The sequence below is a fragment of the Myxine glutinosa genome, chromosome 4, assembly GCF_964187855.1.
Source record: "Myxine glutinosa chromosome 4, kmMyxGlut1.1, whole genome shotgun sequence".
Lineage (NCBI taxonomy): Eukaryota > Metazoa > Chordata > Myxini > Myxiniformes > Myxinidae > Myxine > Myxine glutinosa.
In genome coordinates this window covers 170,211,855-170,239,026 of record NC_136264.1, presented here as the reverse complement: position 1 = coordinate 170,239,026, position 27,172 = coordinate 170,211,855, and the positions used below count along the sequence as shown (strand labels likewise).

The following is a 27,172-nucleotide window of genomic DNA, read 5'->3' as shown; positions in this document are numbered from 1 at the left end:
AGAAATTTGGCAGGCCACTTTGTTGGATTCTTTGCGATACTGGCCTCAGCCTTGAGGAGGTTCTTCATCAGGTACATGTCGTTAGATGGTGCATCTGCAGCACTGGTACATGTCAACCACGCTTTAGTGTAGAAGACTGACATGAATGCAGCGAGACTGGTTATGTCTTCCAGCTCTTCGGGTGTGTAGATATCTCCCAGCTGCCAACGGAAGAGTGCCACCTTTATAGTGTATAAAGTCTTGCTCATCCAACGGGCGTGGTGGAATGCCCCAGGAGCTTTGATAGTGATGGTCCTCATACCATCAGGGACAGTCCCTCCAAGAAACAGCAGTGTGAGGTGTGCCAGCTCCAGGTAGTCGTGTCGAAGAGTCTCCTTTGTGCTATTGTCCATCCACGTCTGAAGGAAGGTGATGGTGGCATGTACATGGCCAGCCAGCTCTCTCTGTTGAGCAGACACCTCGACCAATGTGTAGTTGCCCTGGTCCAATTCACTCCAAGTGTTGAGCAGTCGCTTGAACAGCTGTTCATTAGGTCCTGTGGTGGGGCCATACACTATTGAGCAAGACGCCCCTCCAACCAATTCGTGGATGTGGTGCCGACACGCCAGTTGCAGAAGACTCCTGCCAAACTCAGTCTCCAGTCTTACTACGCCTCCACTCTTGACCCCAGAGTTCACTGCCGTTGTATCGAAGACAAGAGCGCCTATCCTTGATGTGTGCAAGAGCGCCTTGAACGCCCTGATGAATGGTTACAGTAACAACCGAAAGCAGGCATTAAAATTAATGATTGTAAGCTGCTTTTGTTAACTTTTTTTTATTGAAATGAAGATGGCCAAATTTAAACAACGTTATAACAGTTATAAAAACTGGACAATACAAGGTTGTAAAAGACAATTTAAAGTAAATTTCATCTGATTAATGGTTATCCTATGATTAAAAAGCAAAATTTTCAATTTTTTTCCATAAATATGCTTGAAATTTCAGACAAAAATCAGTTTTTTGGATAAAAGTGGTATTGAATTGTGTCACAGACATTGTTAAGCTATCCAATCATCCTTGGCTTTCAATTCTGCATCTTTTGGTACCAGAATCAACTCTGGGGGTCAAACACAGCTTGAGAAATCGTCAATTTAGGCATTTTTTGAGTCGTCTGTAACTGTTGCTATGGTAACGGGCTGTCTGACCGTAAAACGTCAATATTTTTGAAATTTTTTTTCATGATTTTGTTCCTGATACTCACTCACAACTTTTAGGTAAATTACACTGAATTAGGAAAATCACCTCCGATTTGGCCCAGCCTACTCTATGTGCCTAATTAGTTTGAAAGAGACAGACGAAGGGCTTGGAGTTTGCACGTGGCAGACAGGTGGCAGTTGAGACAGAGCACTAATGGGCTGAGTATATATAAATATTAAAAAATACGATTCTAATCTCTGCCACGTTTTAATTGATCAATCAAAAAAAAATGGAGAAGAATAAAGGTTTATGTGTGCGTGTGTGTGAGAGAGAAGAGAAGAGAAGAGAAGAGAAAGCTGGAGACAGGTGGAGAGAGGGAGAGATGGAGAGAGGGGGAGAGGTGGAGAGAGAGGGGTGGAGAGAGGGCGAGGTGGAGAGGTGGAGAGAGGGAGAGATGGAGAGAGGGACAGGTGGAGATGTGGAGAGGTGGAGAGAGGGAGAGGTGGAGAGAGGGAGAGAGGGAGAGGTGGAGAGAGGGAGAGAGGTGGAGATGTGGAGAGAGGGAGATGTGGAGAGATGGAGAGGTGGAGATGTGCAGAGAGGGAGAGGTGGAGAGAGGGAGAGACATGGAGAGAGGGAGATGTGGAGAGAGGGAGATGTGGAGAGAGGGAGATGTGGAGAGAGGGAGAGGTGGAGATGTGGAGAGAGGGAGAGGTGGAGAGGTGGAGAGAGGGAGAGGTGGAGAGAGGGAGAGAGGTGGAGAGAGGGAGATGTGGAGAGAGGGAGATGTGGAGAGAGGGAGAGGTGGAGAGAGGGAGAGGTGGAGAGAGGGAGAGGTGGAGAGAGGGAGAGGTGGAGAGAGGGAGAGAGGGAGAGGTGGAGAGAGAGGGGTGGACAGAGGGAGAGGTGGAGAGAGGGAGAGAGGGAGAGGTGGAGAGAGGGAGGGGTGGAGAGAGGCAGAGGTGGAGAGATGGAGAGGTGGATAGGTGGATAGGTGGAGAGAGGGAGATGTGGAGAGGGAGAGGTGGAGAGAGGGAGAGAGGGAGAGGTGGAGAGGTGGAGAGAGGGAGAGGTGGAGAGAGGGAGAGAGGTGGAGAGAGGGAGAGAGGTGGAGAGAGGGAGAGGTGGAGAGGTGGAGAGAGGGAGAGAGGTGGAGAGAGGGAGAGGTGGAGAGAGGGAGAGGTGGAGAGGTGGAGAGGTGGAGAGGTGGAGAGGTGGAGAGAGGGAGAGGTGGAGAGAGGGAGAGGTGGAGAGAGAGGGGTGGACAGAGAGAGGGGTGGACAGAGGGAGAGGTGGAGAGAGGGAGAGGTGGAGAGGTGGAGAGAGGTGGAGAGGTGGAGAGAGGGAGAGACGGAGAGGTGGAGAGGTGGAGAGAGGGAGAGAGGTGGAGAGAGGGAGAGGTGGAGAGGTGGAGAGAGGGAGAGGTGGAGATGTGGAGAGGTGGAGATGTGGAGAGGTGGAGATGTGGAGAGGTGGAGATGTGGAGATGTGGAGAGGTGGAGAGGTGGAGATGTGCAGAGAGGGAGAGGTGGAGAGAGGGAGAGACATGGAGAGAGGGAGAGGTGGAGATATGGAGAGAGGGAGAGGTGGAGAGGTGGAGAGAGGGAGAGAGGTGGAGAGAGGGAGAGGTGGAGTTGTGGAGAGGTGGAGAGGTGGAGAGAGGGAGAGGTGGAGAGAGGGAGAGGTGGAGAGAGGGAGAGGTGGAGAGAGAGGGGTGGACAGAGAGAGGGGTGGACAGAGGGAGAGGTGGAGAGAGGGAGAGGTGGAGAGGTGGAGAGAGGTGGAGAGGTGGAGAGAGGGAGAGACGGAGAGGTGGAGAGGTGGAGAGAGGTGGAGAGGTGGAGAGGTGGAGAGAGGGAGAGAGGTGGAGAGAGGGAGAGGTGGAGAGGTGGAGAGAGGGAGAGGTGGAGATGTGGAGAGGTGGAGAGGTGGAGATGTGGAGAGGTGGAGATGTGGAGAGGTGGAGAGGTGGAGATGTGCAGAGAGGGAGAGGTGGAGAGAGGGAGAGACATGGAGAGAGGGAGAGGTGGAGATATGGAGAGAGGGAGAGGTGGAGAGGTGGAGAGAGGGAGAGAGGTGGAGAGAGGGAGAGGTGGAGTTGTGGAGAGAGGGAGAGGTGGAGAGGTGGAGAGAGGGACTTCTGAAGAATTCATTCAGCTTTCTGACTCACTAGCTCAATAGCTATCCAAATAATCAGCTGTGAATTATTCATTATCGAGGCTTCAAGTCGTCAATCCCAGAATTCCTCTGGACAGCGTGTCCACAACCTCCTTTGTGTCCAAATGTAACCTAATCAGGTATAGAGAGAAGAGGGGGGAGGAGAGAGAGTGAGAGAGAGAGAGTTTGCGGAGGGTTTGGGTGGCATGTGGCCAGGGGGGGATGAGGGGGTACAGTTAGTGAAAAGCATGTGGAAGTGCAAATCAACATTTCAATTTAAAAATACGCCCAAAAAAAGAAAGACGTAAACAAAACAGAGAGGGCTTAATTTGTCAATCTCACCTGCAGCCACAACACAGTGCGTGGAGATATTAAAGCAGGTAGTTTCAGCAAAACAGAAGCGCCATTGCCTTTGTGCAAGGGTTTATTTTGTCAAGGTGGCAGCTTTCCCAATCCCATTCTGCCTCTGAATATAGCAAATCAGATTGCTGCAGGCAGCTTCTGAAAGCTCAGGGATAATGCACCTGATAAATGTGATCCTCGTTCACTTCAAAATGTACATGGACCTTTTCAATGGCATTCTTCAAGGTGCAGACTCACAAAGGCTACCTTGCCTCGAGACTGTGGCCTACGCAGCAGGAATGCAATTTTTTTTTTTTGCCAGAAATGTGGAGATGACTTACCATCGAAGAAACGAGGTTCAATTTGAGAGATTTGCCATGGCACATTTTAACCTGGCTCATCAATTGCTTTGTTACCTGAAACCCTTTAACCCCTTCGCTTCGTGATGTCCGAGGAAAGATCATTTTCGCCGGTCACAAATATAAAACAAGCAAAACAATGAAATTAGCTAAGGATTCTATATTGCATCACATTTCAACGGAATGCGCAATAAAAAAAAGCAATAAATGTAATTGAAAAGCAGCAATTATAGTGAAAGCGATCCCAACAGCATCAGGCAAAACTTTAATTTTACAAAGTCTCGAGTACGAAGGGTTAAAGTAATTGCCTAAAGGAAAGCTGATGACTGCATTCCGTTTCATCACACCGTTACCTCTGAAGCATAATACCATGCAATTACTGGCTGCCTGTACTGCGCGTATGATGATTGTGTGTTCGACATGGTGTATTCGAGTGAGTTTTGTAGTTTGACATGCGCCTGTGTTCTCATCTCAAATTTACCAGATAGTATTGTCGAGGATTCCTCGGTCTGGCAGACTACGTCGACCATGAAGACGTGCTCGCTCGTGTGACTCCTGGGTTTTTATTCCGGAGTAATTGATTCCCAAAGTTATATGTAAATTCATTAAAATGTTCCAGCTGTTGTTGAACAAACTTTTCCATAGGATGAGATCAATTGTTACAATTCCAAAATGTAGCAATGGCATTTAATTAAACACCATCTTAGTTGAGGGAACATGATTAATGTTATGGTATGGAAGCAGTTCAGAGAATCTTCAGTTTTCTTCAGTCTTCTTCATCTTCAGTTCTTCATCTCTGAATCTTCAGTTCAGAGCAGTTTTAAGGAAAGACATCCATCTTTCCTTAAAACATCACTGCAATGATAGCACTATCTTCAGACGTCACTGGGTTTTTTTTCTAACAATATCTAAAGCTCGTAGAGGAGCTGCAACACACGCACGCACACACACACACACACACGCACACACACACACACACACACAAAACAAAAGACGGACATGGATACTTCGAGAGCTGGGGCCGCTCTTTTCCACCTTCTGAAACCCAGATATGGAGATAACAACCACAAACTCAACGAGAGACTGCAAGACGAGACAAACACAGCCACTGAGCTTGGAGGAAGTGCCGTTCCTTCCCAGGGTGCTCTGGGTACCAGCGATGGCTTGCATATCATTGCAACCAAGTGCTCTTGAACATATAGCTTTTTCACAATCCACATCATCAAATATATAAAACTTACATTTATAATGTCTGCATGTAGGATGCCCCCGAGTAGTTGTTTGCAGTGTGATGGTAGTTCCCCCAATGGTATGCATGTGTGTATATGTGTATATATATATATATATATATATATATATATATATATATATATATATATATATATATATATATATATATATATATATATATATATATGTATGCAGTCGTGGCTAAAAATATTGGCACCCTTGCACTTTTTTCAAATAACTCACAATTTTCTCTAAAAATAAGTTGAAATTGACAAAACGTATTTGGTCTCCACAATTCTTTATTTCACTGTTAATATTACAGAACCTTTGTTTTTGATTCAGAACTTAGTATATCTATCTATAATTCCAGTAATCTCTGTGTGTGTGTCTGTGTGTGTGTGTGTTTGTCTGTGACCGCTGTTTCTCGACAACCACGGGTCCGATCTAATTGAAACTTGCCAGATATATTGCTGGGGACCTGAGGATGTGCCTTTTCAAGGTTTCATATTAATCGGAGAAGTAGTTACCGAGCTATGTCCAAAAAACGATTCAACCAATCAGAGAGCAGCGAGCTATCACGTGTGCCGAACGTGGCGAACAGACTCTGCCTCGGACGGCACATTTGAGAGCGTATTCATTTATTTCACGTTGGCAAACTATGTTGGCGCTATGTTGGCGTTAAACTATGTTTTAAAACTAATTAAAACTAATTTGCGATTCATCGTAACTGTGATATGCGACCTTCCGGACAGTCAAATGAGGACGTCACTTCCGGACTTACGGATAGTCATAGTGACGACGTACTGATGCTGAACGTGGCGAGCAGACGCTGTAAGGTACGATCGATTGTAGTACACGTTTATAATAACTCTGCCGATACAGGCCCGATTAACTGCAGCGCCATCCGAGCTGCGGCGTCGGGACGATACATTCATTGTACGGTCACATCACGCACTTACGGGCATGCCCATGGGCCCATGGGCACGCCCATGCATGCATGGGCGAAGACATTTTTTTATTTTTTTTTGGCAAGGAACGGGCACCCACGTACGGGCACGTCCTAGTCCTTTTAAATCAGAAAGAAAATAAATGGCATTGACAAAATTAATGACACCCTCGACTTAATATTTGGTAGCACAGCCTTTCGACAAAATAAGTGCAGTCAAACGCTTCCTACAGCCATGAATGAGCTTCCTACATCTCTCGACTGGCAGTTTCACCCACTCTTCTTGTACAAACTGCTCCCATTCTCCCAGATCTGAACGGTGCCTTCACCCAACTGCTGTTTGCAGATCCCCCCACAGGTGTTCAATGGGATTTCGATCTGAACTCATTTCTGGCCACTTCAAAATAGTCCAGCGTTTTGTCTTGAACCATTCCTGGGTGCTTTTTAATGTGTGTTTGGGGTAATCCGTGGCTGGTGCTCACCATTAAAGCTCGGAGGTGCCTTGATTCACTTAATAGACGAGTTTGGTCCTCATTGGTTAGATATTTTTGCAGTATGTTGTCCTGATGAAGGAAAAATAAGCTCCCGTCGGGACGGCATGGTGTTGAAGTCGTGGGGACTCACTCCTATGGAGGAGGGGTCCAATTGTATGACCATGCATTCTGGCCCCACGGGGTCAGGATGCATGTGTTTTTATTGACCATGTGCTTCACCCTTTGGGTTGAGGTGCATGTGTATGCTAATCGGACAGTCTTGATGGACGGAGTGCCTTGGCAGTGGGATCATGGTGCACGTCCAAAGTTGTTTAAATGTTTGGATTTTTTTTTCTTTTTTATTATAAAAAAGGTGCCTTCAAAAGAGGGCAAATATGCCTTAAATCTGGATTGGCGACCCTGCTTGATGTTTAGCCAATGGGGACCAACGAATGAAATCTCTGTCTGTTGACAGAGTGGCCGGGCTGAGGCCGCCGGGACGGAGGTGATGCTTTGGTCTAGGACTTTGGTCCACAGGAGATCGGGACAGTGCTCGTCACGCTGTTATGTCGTTGATATATATATGTATTTATGAAAATTTATTTGCAGTCCATACATATATGAGAAATTATAAGTTGCCATTTTCTATAGTTGGTCACTCCGTTTTCACTTGAATAAACAAGTTTACTTTCCCGTTCACACACGGATCTGCCAACATCTTGAAAATGCGTCTGCGTTTTTGATCACAGTCAGCAAGGGAAGGAATTTGCAATTTAACCATGGTGTCAGCAATAACATTCTGACCCTTCATGGAATGTCAACCAGATATTGGCCACAACAGCTCTGAAGGTTGATGTCCAACCGAGAGATGGCACACATATTGATACGACACCCTGCCAACAAAAAAACATTCACTGCAGTATATTACCTCAAACGGCGACACAGCAGACACCGCACGTGACAAAGCCGAATTCCTCAACTCTGTGTTTGCCTCAAAATATTGTGTCCCAAACCCATCTCTCTCTGTACCCACCGTACCCAGTCGTACCCAGCTGCTCCTGGACTATGTGTCCTTCTCTCCTGATAAGGTGGAGAAGTTTTTGTCAGACCTCGACGAGGCGCCAGGGGGGTTGACTCAGCCTGTCATCCTTCCGAGGTCGGCAAATTGAGTACCAGCTTGCTGGGATGAATGATCCCGGTGTGTACCCCGGTTTAGAATAGGTACACCGTATCCCTGCGCATCGTAAGAGGTGACTTAGGGTTGGCCTGAGGAAGGGCATCCGGCCATAAAAACATTGCCTCAAATAGGGAACCATGATTGTCATGTGGTCCGAAAGGCTAACCCCCACTCTAGTGGGGAAAAATGGCCTTAAAACGATCATTCATTCATTAATTTCATTCACACTTTGACATATTGAACTGAAACTTGGTACATGGATTTCACTTTATTATGAAAAGTTACAGAAACTGCATACCTAAAACAATTTGTCCTCCTGAAAATGGCTCACAATTGCTGAGAGTTTGGAACAAGAACATTCATTGGGAACCGTGGAGGACATCTATTGCAAAGCAATTCTTCCTCTTGTTTTACATCGTACATACCATCGTAATTTGTATACAAGAACTTGATCGGTCACATGACACTGATTTTTTATGTGAAAATTAATTCAGAGGAACTATTTGTCGTAATTAAATATACTAGGGCATGCCCGTACGTGGGTGCAATGCCCGTACGTGGGTACGTGGGTACGTGGGTGCGAGTACGGTGACAATCCCCCCCCCCTCTATTTACATGAAATGGTTTGGTCCATGAAATGTTTTGGTTCATTCGCAAAGCCAAAGCGAACGGCTTGCGAGTACGGTGACAATCCCCCCCCCTCTATTTACATGAAATGGTTTGGTCCAAAGCGAACGGCTTGCGAGTACGGTGACAATCCCCCCCTCTATTTACATGAAATGGTTTGGTCCAAAGCGAACGGCTTGCGGAGTTTGGTAAAGAAATCGCCATAGCTCGGTAACTACTTGTCCGATTAATATGAAACCTTGAAAAGGCACATCCTCGGGTCCCCAGCAATATACCTGGCAAGTTTCAAGTATATCGGACCCGTGGTTGTCGAGAAACAGCGGTCACAGACAAACACACAAACACACAAACACACAGACACACAGACACACAGAGATTACTGGAATTATAGATAGATTGTTTGCTCCATACAGAATATAACAACACTTTGATAAGCTTTTGCATATTAATTTTTTTTCCCTCTTCTTGAATATTATCTCTTGCTGTTGTGCTGTTCAATTGTTCGTTTTTGTTTAATGAAATATCAAATGGAAGTGACTATTTTTCGAGCAAACTTCTCTAGTTATTCATTAGAAAACTGAAAATTTCTGCAAAAGAGGATGTCCTGAATTATCTTGCTTGAAAAATATATAATTAAGCTCATCTATTTTAAGATAAGCTTAATATATTTGATCACTTTAACTATATTCACATCAGATATATGGGCAGTGATCAAGAAATCTTTGAACTGAATATGGAAATGTTAATAAAAATCATGATTGTTCAGTTAAACTTCTAAACAGTGCAAAAAATTGATTTCAAAAGTTATTTTGAAATTGTTAGAGAAATGAATTGTAAACAAGAATTTTTGTTGTAGTCAACTATTATTTTTGTTTGTCCGGTAACACACTTACACCCTCATACTTCTGATTTTATCATTACTGTGCGGTTCCTTAACACTTAAGGTATGTGTAATATATCCGAATTGTTATGAATTATCACTGCTTTGTGAATTAAATGCTTCAATTCTCATTTTGTGCCATCTTTCCTTCCCTAACTTTTTTGACAGTTTGCACGAGCAACATGTTGCCAAAAGACCTGCCCGATGTAACAGTGATTGCCTCACGCTGTACTTCGGAATGCCAGCGTTATGGCCATTCTGACCACTGCTGGATGCCACTCAGTCCTGCCTCTGAAGCCGCTCTACTCCTGGATCAGCCATCCATCCAGCCAGGTGTCCCACCACATCCTAGTCAATTGGAGCAGACACTGCCAACCGCTCCGCGGACCCATCCTCCTCTAACCACTTTCTCAAGTGCTCGCGACAAGCCAAGCAGCCGCACCAGCACTCCCTCAGCCACTCCTTCCACTTCTCCCGGAACAGAAGGTGATCCAGGCCAAAGCTGGGAAGATCGCAATCGTAACCAGATGCTCATGCGACAGGCCTCTCTTAATACGGGATTTGGATTGAGTGGCACGTTGGGTCGAGCTGCCATGGATCTGGGGCGAGACAAGGAAACAATACCTCTGACAGCATCTAACCCGATGGCTGGCACCAAGTACAAGCAGGCCACCGTTTCCATCACCCCTCACAGTCGTGAGCATTACCTGTGAGCTTTGACACAGCTATACTGCCGGTGGAGAGGTGAATAAGGGCATTTGGAGCACTACCATTCCATAGGTGGACTCACCACTGTCATGTTCTCTGACCTTAGTCCTCTGTCCTCATCAGATTCTGTTGAGAAAGAGTGACTTCAAAAAAAATCTTGAGGCAACTTAGTTTTTATGTGGAGGTTGTGTAAATGGGCCACAGCACATAGTCCAAAGATACACCACCTTTGTGCATGGGTGGGAATATCGATGGCTCAAGTACATGAAAAAAATTGTTCGAAGATCGCAAGCCTTTGAGCTCTCAATCCAGTCTGCCTGTGCATCAATAATTGAGGATGATCTCATCAAGAACAAAAGAACAGAAAGTGACTCTTTGGGAACAATTTCCTGAATAACAACAAGGTTCCGGTTATTACTGCAGATCCAGAATCAAAAAGGTATAAAAGAAAAGCAAATACAGCGCATTGCTAACCAATGTCCTCTCTGGCGCGCAGCTCGCAATCCGATGCAACGCTCTAAACTAGACAAACAAACAAAAAAGAAAAGATTAATGTGGCGTTTACAAACTTATTTAAAAAAAAAAGAAGCCATCTTACATTTTTAAAACCTGTTTAAGTGATGCTCACTTTAAATGACATTTGATTTTAGAATTAAGGGATTGAAAAAAAATATATAAAAATACAGCGTGAGCACATTTGTGCTTTGTATACATAGGCCTGAAAGCTAAGAAGCACACTTTAATCACTCAACATGGTGCAGATTACTTTTCATGCATGACCTTATCCATTTTGAATGGTAATCCATGCGAGTGACTTTCTTTTTGGGGTGATTACATGACAATCGTGTTTCACTGATTGTACTTTGACATCCGCAGCATCTATTACTACCCATTATAAAACTTCAAAGAGTAACCAAAGTGCATTACCTGGTTTAAAAACTGTTGATATGATGATGAACTCGCTTTTTCTCCCAACCGTATATATCGGTGAGGTTTTTTCAGACACGGTAAACGATGAATAGTCAACAAAAGGTTCCTGCTTTTCAATTGCTGTTTCGTTTGTCGTGCCCTGGTATCGTTTTGTCCTAAAAGTTGTAAAGTATGTAAATAGATGTTATTATTTGTTACGAAGTCGGTACACATACTATGAACTGAGTGACACTCATTGTGTGCGTGTACCATTCCGCTGCTCTGAAATCCCATGATTTCTTTTCTTTCTTTTTTTGGTGGCTTATTGATTTCAGACTCCATTTTTTTTTTTTTTAAAGCCTGGTGTTGGCTTAGCGGTTAGGGTGCCGGCATGGGATCCGAGGATCCTGGGTTCGAATCCCGGTCGATCGCTGAATTAACACCACGGGGGTTGACTCAGCCTGTCATCCATCTGAGGTCGGCAAATTGAGTACCAGTTCACTGGTGATTCCCTATGTGTCGCAAGAGGCGACTAACAGGGTTGGCGGCAGGAAGGGCATCCGGCCATAAAACATTGCTTCAAAAAGGGGACCACTGTCCCCAAATAAAGGCCAACCCCCGCTCTGCAGGAAAAATGGCCTCTAAAGGTGGTTCTTTTTTTCTACTGCATTTTTTTTTTTTTTTTTTTTTTTGTTCATCTCGGATCGAATTAGCAACGATGGTTTTAACACTCGTCAGAGTGAAATCCAGGGTTGCAGTGGAAGCTCTATTTTTTTTTTGTTTGGGGAAACGGAAATCTTTTACAGCTTTTCTTGGGGGGGCACTGCATTGTACCTTACTGCTGGTCCGAGCTGCCCTTTCTGCTGCTGTGCCTTTTTTCGAGAATGCCGTGGTCGGGAGAAAGGAAAGCCAATGTTTGCGCATTTTGCAAAATGGAAACTAAAATTATGTCGTTTCCAGTTACTTTCCTTTAATGGACTCTTCAAGCCATGATGCATGAAAAATATGTCTGAACATCGTGCTTGCCTGCCTGCTCTGTGTACATGCAATTCGACCGAGGCCGATCTTATGGCCTGGACCATGCAGACAAACGCGACGGGTGAAGACGGTCTTGCCAACGCAAAGACACTTGGATGCCCCATAATTTGGCATGTCTGTTACAATTGGTGAACCATTAGCCGTGTACTCGTCTTTTCGTTGAAGCTGATCGTATAACGTCTTGATAGTCGACATACTGCCGTACAGTGTGCTTCGTTAGCCATACCCCTCGTGGTCGTACCTGTGTTAACAGTGTCATGGGAAACCATTTCTAACGCGCCAACTACCCGGTTCACCTTTACAGTTAGAGACTTTGCAGTTGGGAGTCAGGTTTCAGAGGCCGTGCCGCCACAGGTGCCAGAAGGCCGAACAAGAAAAGTAAGGGGTCTGACAGTTCTCCCCTCCCATAATTCCTCCTTACTTACAACTCCCATATTCACCAGAACTTACATGCTGTTCCCCTTTCCGCAGTCTCGCTTCATTCCGAGCACCACAAAAAATAGCTCCCTCCGCCACACCCAGGATCTACAGCCAAACCTCAACCCCGACCTGCCGGTGCACCTGTTTAACAGCACGTACCACCATCAGCAGTTGGTGTAGCCCACCGTGGGTCAGGCGCACATCGTGCACCTGAGGATCTTTTTTAAAGTGTGTGGCTGCGCACCGGCCGATCAATGTCTGCCAGGGTCCAGGCCAAAGCGTATAGCACTTGTCTGTAATGTGCTGTTCTTATGCTTGATGTAAGAAGGTACTACTGGACATAAAACGTACTGCAATCATTAATAAACATTTTTGTTATAGTAATTGTATTTATAACTGCGCTCCGTTTACTATTTACATGTGCGGTATATTTTTTGAAAGAAAAAAAAAAAAAAACGCCTTGCCGAATCCTTGTTGTGTTTTAAAAAAAAAAGAAAAAAAAAAACGACTGGTCGTCCTTTTGTGGTCACTCATTCATATGTGTGTAAGTTTTCACTCTTTCAAACATTTTTCAAAAGGTGAATTGTATTATATACGTTATAAGAAGGGTATAATTATACAAACTGATAAACGTGACAGATGTGTGATCATCGTCATTGCTGTAGCAGCTTTTTGTATGTCACAACTCAGCTTTCCAAGGAACAACAATAAACATTTGAAAAGCTTCAATTCATTCTGGCCTTTATCTTACAAACAATGTGTCCACATTTCTCAATGCACAATGACATTACTTTGGTGGTTATGACGTCACTTGTCTGCAGGAGTCATAATTCGCGGACAATTCTCCTGCAATTTTGCTCAGAAGATTTTCTTTGCTAAACTTTCTTCTCGGCAAAAGCATCTTCCCCCCCCCCCCCCCCTAAGCCCGAGTGAGCACCACCTCGCCAGGTATTGCGCAAATATATAACGATCGCTTTGGGGGGTTTTTTTTCCAATATGAAGGACACGATCGTAACCACAAGAAGTGGAATGCAGTATTGGCTTTCCAATTCGCCAAAGCTTTTACACCGTCGAAATAGAGCCTCAAATGTATCGATAGACTGAAACATACGTACGTAAGCAGATCGATATTTTGATATTGCTAATTGATCAGAACGCATTTGCGTCAACTTGGCATTCGCAGCACAGGCAAAGGTGTACAGACACAGCAAGGTTCTTCGGTCATTAGACGCTATTGGTTCAAGGCAATTTCAAGCACAAATAGAAAGGATCTGAAAATGCAAAGGCCGCATCCGTTTGTATCCAGACGTCTTCTTCTTCTGTATGCGCAAAATAACGAAAATAGTATAAACAAAGAAGAACCACCTTTAGAGGCCATTTTTCCCTTCAGAGTAGGGGTTGGTCTTTTTTGGGCACCGTGATCCTCTTTTTGAATCGATGTTTTATGGCCGGATGCACTTCCTGCCACCAACCCTGTTAGTCGCCGCTTGCAACACACAGGGAATTACCAGTGAACTGGTACTCAATTTGCCGACCTTGGAAGGATGACAGGCTGAGTCAACCCCCCTGGCATTAATTCAGCGATCGACCGGGATTCTGAACCCAGGATCCTAGGATCCCAATCCGCACCCTAACCGCTAAGCCAACACCAGGCTGAAAAAACGAAAACAGTATAAAAAATACAAAATGCTGAACCCAGGATCCTAGGATCCCAATCCGCACCCTAACCGCAAGCCAACACCAGGCTGAAAAAACGAAAACAGTATAAAAAATACAAAATGAAATTTCATGATTTTATGCAGCCTTGACCTTGGAGCTTCAGATATAAAATAATCAGCTTCTAGCTTCTGATTTGTGAACCATTTTTGTAACCCAATATGCAAATTCTTAAAATTTCAGGTCCATCGGATGAAAATTGAAGATTTTACACAAACTTGACCTTTGTCCTTTTGATCTAAAAAAAAAAAGTAACAAATTGGCTTGTAGCTTTTGATTGGTGATCCAATAAATTGAACCCAATATGCAAATTCTTAAAATTTCAGGTCAAGTGGATGAAAATTGACTATGCAATCTTGACCTTTGGCCTTTTGATCTAAAAAACAACAACAAATTGGCTTGTAGCTTTTGATTGGTGAACCAATAAAGTGAACCCAATATGCAAATTCTTAAAATTTCAGGTCAATTGGATGAAAATTGACATTTTATGCAATCTTGACCTTTGGCCTTTTGATCTAAAAGAAAAACAATTGACTCCTACCTTTTGAATACTGAACCATTTTTGTAACACAATATGCAAATCCTTAAAATTTCAGGTCAATCGGATGAAAATTGATGATTTTAGGTGACGCTGACATTTAACCTTCTGACCTTTTGACAAAATTATTTATTTGCCTTCTCCATATTATCATCATAAATATTTGAGGAAAATTTGATGACAATAACTCAAATGGTAAAAAAAATTATGACCCGAACACACACACACACACACAGACAGACAGAAGTGATTGCAAAACCCTGTCTCCTGCTGTGCACGGGGCAGCAGCACCACACCATGGGACACAACCTTTTCCTGAAAATACTTTAAGCCTATTGTCTTGATCTCACTTAACGGATTTCATTGCAAATACTCGGACATCCTTTAAACACGTGTTGGGCTTTTCGTCATCCATTTTGGATGGGGTTTAAGGATATTATAAACTTCAAATAGGAGCTGATACTCTAGGTCCTCCACCTTTTGGGTGGTAGAAAGAATGATGATGACCACTCCTTTTTGCATCTTCAGATGGGCCGCCGAAGCAGTTTCTTGGATATTGGGCACAATCCTGGATGGGTCGCCACTCCAATGCAAGATACCCAAATGGCTCATTCATCCCAGTGAACTGGTGCTCATTTTGCTAGCCTCAGAAGGATGATAGGCTGAGTCAACCCACCTGGTGTTAATTCAATGGCTGAGCGATGCTTGACCTCAGGACCTTGCAATCTAAGCCAGCCACCTTAACCGTTAAGCCAACACCAGGCTTGGTATGAGGAATAGATCTGTGTAATACGAAATATTGAACGATTTTTGAAAATCGTTCTAAATCTTAAACGGTTTTCGAAATATCGCGTACACAAGCCAAGTTACTGAGATAGTTGCCATGGCAACATAATTCAGCCAATCACAGCCGTGATCTAATCAGGTTGACATAATGTCATGAGTAATAGATACAGTCCCTTCATAAAGTATTCACATTCCATGACTTTTTCACATTTTGTTGCCAGAAGAATTACAGCCAGAATTTAAAATGGATTAAGTTAAGATGTTGTATCACTGATCTACACATTAGATATTTTTTTCAAAAAGTGGAATGTCACTTTTGACTCCATAATGTCAAAGTGAAATTTTTATTTTTTTGCAACATATTTAAAAATGAAATGCAGAAATATCTAATTTGCACAAGTATTCAACCCCATGGTCCAATACTTCGTAGATCCGCCTTTATCAGCGATTACATCTTGTATACAAAAAAAACAACAACAAAAAACAGCTTTGAGTCTTCTTGGGTATGTCTGCATCAGCTTTGCACATTTGGATTTGGGGAGTTTCTCCCATTCTTCCTTGCACATTTGCTCAAGTCTTGTCAAGTAAGATGGGGAGCTTCGGTGAACAGCAATCATCAAGTCTTTCCACAGATTCTAAATGGGATTCAAGTCTGAGCTTTGGCTGGGCCACTCAAGGCCTTTCACATCCTTGTTCGGAAACTCGTCAATTGTTGCTTTGGCTGTATGCTTGGGGCAATTGTCCTGTTGGAATGTAAATCTTTGCCACAGCCTCAGGTCTTTTGCAGTCTGAACCAGGTTCTCCTCAAGGATTTGTAGATCGGTAACAAAAAATCTCGATTTAATTAATTTTACTTCCAGGCTGCAACAAAACAAAATGTGAAAAAAGTGAAGGGGTGTGAATAATTTCTGAAGGCACTGTGACTCTAATATCTAATAAGTAATATCAATAGATAGATTCATGTATGTGTCTATATATATATATATATATATATATATATATATATATATATATATATATATATATATATATATATATATATATATATATATATATATATATATATATATATATATATATGAGAGGGCTGTGGAATATGCATGGTATGTTTCACAATAACATGAAGCCTGGTGTTGGCTTAGCAGGTCAGGTACCGGTTTGGGATAACCTAGGATCCTGGGTTTGAATCCCGGTCATCGCTGAATTAACGCCAGGGGGGTTGACTCAGCCTTTCATCCTTCGAGTTCGGCAAATTGAGTACCAATTCACTGTTAATTCCATGTGTGTCGCAAGAGGCGACTAACAGGGTTGGCGGCAGGAAGGGCATCCGGTCATAAAACATCGCTTCAAAAAAAAGGGGCCCACGGTGCCCAAAAAAGGCCAACCCCTGCTCTGTGGGGAAAAATGGCCTCTAAAGGTGGTTCTTTCACAATAACATGGTCTTTTTTCCGGCATGTGGCCAAATAAATCCTTCATTCAGTCTCAGTACATTAAACAACAACAACACACACGTGCATGCAGGTGCCCGGATCAGGCGCAGCCCGAAGCCTGGCCCTGCGCATGAAGGGGGTGCTGCTTTCTATTCCCAACCACGGGCATGAACTCTACGGGGCAACTGCAATAGCCACATAATGTTCCCTTTGTTCGTCCCAATCTGGGCATCCCGCGGTTAATCACAGTCCTTTCAATGCGCGAGTTTCGAGTTTGAAAAAACCATCCCGCACATTACCATCCATTAGGTTTTGCGCAAAGCTTAGCCCCATATGAAAGGACGGACACGCCAGACGAATCGTGCGCTCGCCGCACTTATGGCAGATGTTGGCGGTGAGTCAAACGGCAATGCAGAGTCCCCCATTTTCTGCCTTTAGTGGTTGAGCCAGTTTTTAACTTTGATTACTGCTTTTTCTGCAGCAGCATTTTATCACCATCACTCATTACTTATTCCGCCCATGTTAAGGTTCAACAATAAGCCGCCATTTTGGCATTTGTTCACGCTCTATGCAAAAGGCACTTCGCCTCTCGTAACCGCTTCATCACAAAATTTCTGACCACCTGCACAGATAATATCCACCTGTCTGGATGTTACATTTTCAGCTGCTGTGGATAGGTGAAAGCCTTCAAAACTTTGTGTTAATGGGATTGATTGAATAGATATTTCAAGGAAATTACAACAGGGATAGTTTCGAACAACCTCAAAATCATCCAGCGAAATAACTCAGCACCCCGGGGGAAAAAAATGTTATTATGTTGCTCGGACAATAATGCGGTTTTTCTGTGGGAAACTCTTTCAATAATTGCATTACAGTATTTATTTTTAATGAAAATGGTGTAATGCTTTTATCGTAAATAAGTAAGTCTTCACAAAGCCAGAAGGCATGCAACATCAGATGAAAAGCCATTTCCTAACCTTTGTGTTACACTGCTGAGCAACCAGCAAAGAATGGGAGAACTACAAACAGCCAGCCTCTTTGATCTGATTTGGTCATGGACAATACGTACTGTTCTACAGAGTTTTGGTGCTGCTGATGCCGTTTCTTGCTAAGGGTTATACTGGGTAGGTTTGTCATTACCATGCCAGTGTTATTTGTCCATGTTCTAGCCTTTTAAATGCTAGGCGCCAAGAAGGGAGCAGCACTTATAGCACGTTCTTTAAGTCCTTTGGCTGGGGCTGAGGATTTTGACTCGGCTGGGGTTTGAACCACCGACCTCCCCGACTCAGAGCGGACACTCGAACCATTTCAACACCAAGTCTGGCAAATAGCCGATATATGGAGCTTTGTTTGCTTACAGACGTCACTCAACTAAACACGAAGAAAAAGACATAAAGTGTCATAGGCCCTGTGGTTTTATTCATTTTTCATTATGGAGTTCCAAGCCGTCGGTCGGCCATCATTTTTTTGTATACTGAATCGAGGCTCGTGAAAGAGCTGACATTTACTTCACAAACAAATCAACCAGACAAACAAAATATATAAAAAGAGGGAGCGGAAGACAAGAGAATGGGAAGCACACAAACACTTGAGAGCACACAACATTTAAAAGCAGGGAGATGTGTGGGAGGGAGAGGGCTTGGGGGGAGGAGGCGTGGGAAGGGGGGGGGGGTGGGAGAAGTATAAAACACAAGGACACCGAGGACTTCCAGGACAGAAGTTGGTATTTCAAAAAGTGGAATTGGGGTGAAATTATCGGGGATAGAAAAGATCAAGGTTTTGGATGGGGGAAGATAAGAGATGGTGGTGAACAGCTGTTTTAAAGACCTGGAGGGTGGAGTGGGATTGAAGAGATTGAGGGAGTTTGTTCCAGAGGCGGGAGAAAAGAGGAATGAAGGAGTGAAGGTGAGCAGAGAATCTTGATTTTTGGCAGTTTAACCATAAGAGGGTTGCAGGCAGATCTTGTGCGACCTGTAGGAATATTTGCGGGACAGAGCCCAGAGAGAGCTGGGGGGGGCAAGGCCAGAGAGGAGTCGGTAGAAGACGGAAAGACCACCAACCTGCCTGTGGTGAGTGAGTGAGAGGCCCTTGGAGTTAGCTTCATCGCGGGAGATTCCAATGATTCTGAATGCTTTGCTTTCAACAGCGTGAAGACGAGCCTGGTGTGAGGCAGGAGCACCAGCCCAGAGGGGAGAGCAGTATTCCATTGAGCTGCGGATGAAAGCCTTGTACGTGGTGAGGAGCTCAGGTGTGCCAAGGAAGTACTTTGCACAACGGAGGATGCCCAGTCGGCGACTGGCCTTGGAGGCCAGATTTGAAATGTGGTTTTCCCAGGAAAGATCATGGCAGATAGTGAGACCCAAAAGTTTCAGTGACAGAACTTCTTGGAGAGGATTATTCAGAAAGTAGATGGGAGGGTTGTCCAGTCAGTCTTTTCGGAGAGACATCGTAAGAGTGTGAGATTTGTCAGGATTGAAAGACATGTTCCACTTGTTTGCCCCAGTCTGTGATTTTGTCCAGGTCTACAGAGAGTGAGGAGGCTGCAGACTGCCGATCTGAGGGATGAAGAATGGAGCGACAGAGAGTAGAGTCATCAGCAAAGAGAAAGAGAGGATTTTCAAGAGAGTCGGAGAGATCATTGATGAAGACCAGAAAAAGCACAGGGCCCAGAACACTACCTTGGGGAACTCCAGGCTGAACAGGTAGAGGAGATGAGAGAAACCCATTCAGGGCCACACGTTGGCTACGACTAGAGAGGAAGTCCGCCAGCCATGCGTGGAGATTTCCATGGATACCAACAGAGGAGAGTTTGGTGAGCAGAGCGGGGTGCCAGACCGTATCGAAGGCACGTGATATGTCAAGGGAGACAGCTCTAATTTCCTGTTTGGCATTGAGGACCTCCATCCATTGCTGAGAAAGCAGTAGCAGCATGTCCAGAGTAGAGTGACCAGGTCTGAAACCAAATTGATGATCAGAGATCAAGCCATTGGAGAAGAGGAAAGATTTCATATCTGAAGCAATGATGGATTCCATGACTTTACTGATAATTGAGAGAAGGCTGATTGGTCTGTAGTTGCTGGGATCTGTTTTTGCACCTTTTTTGTGCAAAGCGGTGATGTTGGCAGATTTCCAAGCAGATGGCAGATGACCTTGAGCAAAAGAGAGTGTGAAGAGAACAGAGAGAGGGAGTGAAAGAGCGGAAGAACAAGATTTTAGGACCCGTGGGCTGATGCCGTCAGGTCCAGTTGCAGATTCAGAGTCGAGGGTTGACAGAAACTTTTCCACCTTGTCAGGAGGAAAGGACACAGAGTCCAGGAGCAGCTGGGTATGACTGGGTATGGTGGGTACAGAGAGGGATGGGTTTGGGACACAAGATTTAGAGGCAAACACAGAGTTGAGGCATTCAGCTTTTTCACGCGCGGAGTCAGCCGTGTGGCCGTTTGAGGTGAGGGAGGGGATGGAGGGGGAAGAAACACCAGAAACAGATTTGACCAGACGCCACCAGGATTTGGAAGAGGGAGACAGATAAGAGAGTTCTGTCCTGAGAACGGAGAGATATTGTTTCCTGGCTCTCCTGAGGGTGGACACACACTTGTTTCGGGCTTTGTGAAAGGAAATGAGATTTCCTTCCGTTGGATTTGCTTTCCAGGAGACGAAAGCAAGTTGTTTCTGGGCAATAGCCTCACCACAAGATTCCGTGTACCATGGACGGGAGGAAGGGTATGACAACTGAAGACGAGATGGGATAAATCTGTGCATGAGAGAGAGCAGTTTACTTTGGAAGAATTCCCAGGATGAGTTGATGTCAGAGGCGGTAGAGATGGGAGACCAGTCCAGATGATTGATGGCTGCTTGAAGACCACGTCAGTTTGCCTGAGTGAAATGCCAGACTCGTCGATGCTGAGGAGGCTCTCTGAGAATGGTCAGAGAGATGTCCATTTTAACAAGCACATGATCAGATGAGCCGATTGGAGCAGAAGAAGAGCAGCAGACATTTTCAGGGAAGTTAGTCATAATCAAGTCCAGAAGAGAAGATGCTCCGTTGATTGAGATCCGGGTCGGGAAATTGACAGATTGTGTCAGTCCCAGTGAGTCACAGAAGTCCTTTGCTGAAGAGCTATGGCTGGTGAGAGAGGTACCCACACCCAGCCAACTGGCATGGTGACAATTGAAATCACCACATATGAGGAAGAGAGAGTTGGAATGGGTAGATAGAAGTTGGTCCATGTTATCAGACAGCGAGATGTAGATGGAGTCATCACTGTTTGGTGGACGGTACAACACACATATGAACAAAAGTTGGGAGCGAAGGGGAAGCCGTAGCCAAAGGTATTCCTGGGGGTGAGGTGGAGAGAGGGCAGTGCAGGGCGAGTGAGGAAGAGAGTTTTTTATAAAGATAGCAACCCCCCCCCCCCCCCCCCCCTCCAGGACGAGGCTCAGGTCTATCATACCGGAGGAGGGAGTAACCTGGGAGAGATACCAAGGAATCAGAGACATCATGAAGGAGGAAAGTTTCTTTTTAGCAGATCACGTCTGGTTTGTCAGAAGCAACCTGTATGGAGAGATCAGTCAAGTTTGAGTGAAGGCCCCGGATGTTTGAGGTCCATACTGTTAAAGAAGAGGAAGGGGGAGCATCAGATACAGAACAGGGGGGGGGGAGCGGTAGGGTATGATGTGGAAGAGGAGGAAGAGGTAGGGAGAGCTGTTGAAGGTGTGTCAGAGAATTCAGAACAGCTTGGAGAAAGGAAAGAATGGGGCGGACAAAAGGTTTGATGGTGATTGGGTGAGGCGCAGTGAGGTGTTGTTTGAGGAGGGGGAAGAGTGAGGCAGAAGGTTGAGGGAGATGAAGGTGAGAGTTTGAAGGGGGAAGAAGCGGGGAGGACGCTTTGAGGAGGAGGGGTGAGAGGGGAGTCTAGGAGGGGAGGAGTGAGGGAGGGTCTCAGAGGGGAGGGGTGTGGGGGGAGTTTAGGAGGGAAGGGCAAGGGGGGGAGATCTGAAAGGGATGGGTGATGGGGAAGATTTGGAGGGGAGGGGCAAGGGGGAAGATTTGAAAGGGATGGGTGATGGGGAAGATTTGGAGGGGAGGGGTGAGATTGGATTTTGAAAAATGTACGATTAATGGGAAACGAACATTTCTTGCAAAATGAGTTTCTTGCGACCTTCGAGTCAAAAATACGTTTGAGGACGCTGAAGGATGGGTGGAGTTCTGGAGAGTTTAGGGAATGAATGAAAGAGGCACTGTAGCTGTAAGGGATGGAATTTTTTTTTGGAATGAATAGATTTGGTGAGCAAGTCGAAAGCATCCTTTTATAGAACAAGAAGAAAAAGTTGTTATAGTATATGACAGAATACCATTCTTCAGGGGACAGATGAAACATTTTTTAATGATGTGAACACGTGATCACGAACAACGTGGTCAAAGAACGAACGAACAAATAAGAACGAAACGGATAAGAACAGAGAAGGGAATATATATATATATATATATTATTTTTTTTGAGTTGGGATGAAAACAGACCGAACGTGGAACGTGAAAAATAGAGACCGAAACGAATTGCGAGCGCAATCGAAGAAACCGCTGAGACAGAAACAAAGCCTCAAGCCAAAGTCAGACACGGTAGCCTCCTACTACTAGTCCTACACTTGGCGTCAGAATATGCGACACAAACTGTACCGACGATTCTGTACACAGGTATGAAAAACCAACACCAAGAATACTATTAGAGACACACCAATAGTTACATACACACCGAAATAAAGATAAAGTTTCGACCTGTGTTAAAGCCGGTATTACGACAAAAACACAATTGTGAAAAGTTACTTATTAACTTCGAAGGCATGCGCGCATGCACAGCTTTGAAGAGACGTGACGTCACGTGACTTCCCGAGACGAGAAGAGACGTGAAGAGACTTTGAAGAGATATAAACGTTAGACAAGTGGTCGATGTTCTGGGAAGTTAGGGGGAGAAGAGAAAATCTAAGAAATAAGCAATACAGCGAAGGAAAGAACTTAAATTCGCAGAACACCTATGAACACCTATGGGCCGAGATAAACTAGGCCGCGCACGCGGTGGGACAGAAAAGGATTAAATTATACAAAAGTTTGCAGGAATTGCAAATCAACAGCAACTGGAAAACACCCTGCAACACATGCACAATAAAAAACGAGTAGAAATTGACGAATACATGAATGGAAAAAATACTTTAACTTTTGCTGCCGTCCAGAGGTCGAACACGCTTCCTTGCTCCAGGGACCGGAAACGGAAGCATGTCCAATAAATTGATCACTTTACAAAACAAATCTTCTGCATATATATATACTTGTATTGTCTTTGTGACAAGTTTGAACAAAATCGGTCCATGCATGTCCAATAAATTGTTGGGGACACGTCTAAGTAACAAAATGGCCGCCACTCGGCCATCTTGGATCTGATCTCTAAAAAATGACATGCATATGTAATCCATCATTCATTATCTGTGTGCCAAGTTTGAACAAGATCGGTAAATGCATGTCTGAGCAATGGTTGAGGACGTGTTCAATATCGGGGTTTTTTTACAACTAAAATGGCTGACAGTCTACCAGTCGGCCATGTTTGATCAGATCGTAAAATAAAGTGAGGAGGACGTGTATGCCACTATGTACTGTGCTTGCACCAAGTTTGAATACAATTGGTCCATGTATATTCAAGAAATGGTTGGGGACACGTTTAAGTAACAAAATGGCTTCCAGTCAACCATCTTGGAGCTGATCTGGAAAGAAAATGACGGGCATATGTAAGCCATCATTCATTATCTATGTGCCATATTTGAATCGGCAAATGCATGTGCGAGAAATGGTTAAGGTTGTGTCCAACATCGGGTTTTTTTACAACTAAAATTGTAAAATATTGTGCTTTACGGTAACAGAACGGAGCATATTGTGCTTTACGGTAATCAGGCAGACGTCGATGATCGGGAGCAAGGTTGGGCCTCTGGGGAGGGGTGGGGAAACCAGGAGATCGGGCCCGATGGCGACGAGCTTGTAGCTCGAGCATTCAACGGTGATTAAACATTTTGCTGGACTGGCCTTCGTGTGATAATCTTCAAAAATGGCCGCCAGTCAGCCATGATTGATCTCATCATGTAAAAAAATGATGTGCATCATTTTGCACTGTCTTTGTGCCAAGTATGAGCAAAATGGATCCATACATCTCCGAGATATGGTTGCGGACAGACGGACGAGACCCAATCCTTAAGCCCCCATTTTGGACTAAGTTCAACGGGGAGCTTATAACGACATTGAGTATTCAGCCTTGACTCAAATGACATCACGTGCACAAAGGGAAAAGCAGGGTTAAGCATTTGGTTAACTTTTCTTGTCTGTATGTCTGTTTGCAAACGCCAGTTTTTGATCGAGGAACAACTTCATTATATTCTTTTTTATTTTATATTTTGAACACGAATCGGAACACATGAATTGGAACATGAGCCTGCATTTTGGCAGTACTTTAGCTTTCAATGCGTCCTGATCGCGCTTGTGCAGAAATAAGTGAGGTAATTGTTTTGCTCTGTCTGCCGGTCTGACAGTCAAAGTTTAAAATCATTCCAAACAGGAAACTTACTATTTTTGGGGACTTCATAAAGGACACAAGCAAAATGAATGTATAACTAATTTAACGTGTTAAATAAGGTGGTGTAAAAGACAATGCACCAATGGCGGTTAAATTCCGAAAAATGTTTTTTTCTGCAAACTAAAAAAATCTTTCTTTAATTTCAATTGAATTATATACTTGAACACAAAAACATAAATCACGTTTTTGGGATTTCAAAAATCCTTTCTTTTATCAGTACTTAGACAAAATATTGTGGCATTTTACATCATCTTGACCAATCAAATTTGCCACTCGGAGATCATCCCAATGCAACATTTTCTCTAAACTGCACAGGGTAAGGTGTTCTATGAACTCTCTGGAGTGTAATGTTATGTTTTGTATTTAAAGAGGATCTCGCGAGATCTTGGAGACGGCGGCAGGGATTTTCGAAGCTCCACACGGTCTCCACGTTTTCAAAGTTGTCTGTTCACAATTGTATTTTGTCGAAACTGTATTTATCTTTCGGTGTGTGAAGTTATAGTGTGCACCTTGGAACTTTCTCGGTGTTTATCTTTCATAAATGAATCATCTGTTTGCCGCGTCGCGAGCGATTTGAAATCGAAGTTAAGTAATTGTTCCCATTTGTATTTTCGTTATAACTGTATTTATTTTATGGTGTGTGTACGTATATTGTGTCCCGAGGAAGATTTTCGGTGCAAATCTTTCATACCTGTATTGAAAATCGTGTTAATTCGTGTCGTGTCTTGAGGCCTTGTACAGTGTACAACCTTGAGGCTTTGTTTTTCTCTCAGCGGTCCGTCGTTTGTGATCCAATAACTTTCGTTCTTTGCTTTTCCCAGTCTTTTCACCCCATAGCCTACTTCCTTGTGTAAATCTCAACTCAAAAAAACCAAAAAAAAAACATTTCCTTCTCTGTTCTTAATCTTGTTCTCATTCGACCACGTGTTTCTCCCCACATTTCCCCAGATAGTTTTCACTGTTATTAACCTTCAATGTTTACACTTTCCCCTCAAGTTCTGTATTCGGTCATATATTACCACCATCTCATCTTCCCCAATCCACAACCTTGATCTTTTCTACCCCTGCTAATTTCACCCCAAATCCACTTTTTTGAGGTGACTTTTGACTTCTTTCCTGGAAGTCCTTGGTGTCCTTGCGTTTTATACCTATCCTGCCTCCCCCCAGGCCCTCTCCCTCCAAAAACATCTCCCGATGTCCCTGCTCTCAAATGTTGTTTTTGTGTGCTTCCTCCCCTTCTCTCCCCATCTTGTTGACCGCTCCCCTTTTTATATACTTTGTTTGCTTGTTTGTTTGATTTGTTTGTTTGATAAATGTTAGCTCTTTCACGAGCCTCGACTCTGTATACAAAACAAGTACAAAAAGTTTTAATTAAAACAAAAGCCGCGTCGATGTTACACAATGCCTAGATGCAGCTGTGCCTATAACGTCGATGTTATAGGCACAGGACATTCCTATTGATTCGATTACTTGATGTTATTTTTGTGCAAAGTTAAAATATATCTCGGCAATTTCCCGTGTGTGGCGACGAATTTTTAATATATCTCGGCATTTTCCCGTCTGTTATTGCAGGCGGTGTATGACTGACCATGCCGCGATTGAAAAAAAATTATCTCGGCAATTTCCCGTGTGTGGCGACACGTGAACGAAGCTATGCTCCTCTCTCCACATTATTGTGACGACGTATAAATTAAATATTTCATCGTGACGATTGTCATCAAATGGACGAATTTTAAATATATCTCGGCATTTTCCCGTTTGTTATTTCGGGCGGTGTATGACTGACCATGCCGCGATTTAAACAAAATATATATATCTCGGCATTTTCCCGTCTCTTATTTCGGGCGGTGTATGACTGACCATGCCGCGATTTAAAAAATATATATCTCAATGGACTTGAAGTTACAGGCCTTTGAGAATTCATTTCGTTCTATAAAGGGCAACTTTCATCGGATTTTCTTCCCGTTTTTTTTCAACCGAGTCTAAAACTATGTTAGCGACTGTGAAAAATGAAATGATATATCGAATTTGATTTGAAATAAAACTGTGTGAGAGAGGAAGACACCACGGGCCTACAAAACAGGCCTCAAAGCTATGCGAGTTAATAAAATGGTGGATATTTGTTTATATGAAGGCTCTCCCAGAATGGGTGGAGCTATGGTTCCCAGAAAGGGTGGAGCTTTGAGGTTTTGTCTTCTCTGCAAGAACAAGAAGAAGAACAAGAAGAACAACAACAACAGCAGAGGGCACTCTATGAGCAGCGTCTGTGACGCGGCTAAAAATGCTAACCCCATGCAGTCTTGAGAAGGGCTTGGTGTGAGTCAAATCTTCTGTTGTTTTTTTTTTGTTTTGTTTTTTAATCTCTGGGCTTGGTTTAATTCACATTGCAAATTTTGAGCGGACGATATCAAATAATTTCCCCCGCTAATTTCAGTCCCCTTGTATTTTATACCTCTCACCCCCCTCCCCCCCCCCCTTCCCACGCCTCCTCCCCCCAAGCCCTCTCCCTCCCACACTTCTCCCTGCTCTCAAATGTTGTGTTTGTGTGCTTCCCCATCTTGTCTTCCGCTCCCTCTTTTTATATATTTTGTTTGTCTGGGTGATTTGTTTGTGAAATAAATGTTAGCTCTTTCACGAGCCTCGAATCAGT

At 44.0% G+C, this 27,172-nt stretch overlaps 1 protein-coding gene across 2 annotated transcripts in view; it reads left to right on the top strand.

Moving 5' to 3' along the window:
• Nucleotides 1–11,747, top strand: part of LOC137416525 (protocadherin-9) — a 246,000-nt gene extending 234,253 nt beyond the window's left edge. Inside the window, exon 4 of one of the 2 annotated variants that reach the window (XM_078776735.1) lies at nt 9,536–11,747. In XM_078776735.1, the coding sequence (XP_078632861.1) occupies nt 9,536–10,080 (545 nt within the window). In that variant the 3' untranslated portion in view covers nt 10,081–11,747. The remainder of the gene's footprint in view (nt 1–9,535) is intronic. The other variant, XM_078776736.1, reaches the window with a different exon arrangement.
• Nucleotides 11,748–27,172: the final 15,425 nt, after the last annotated feature.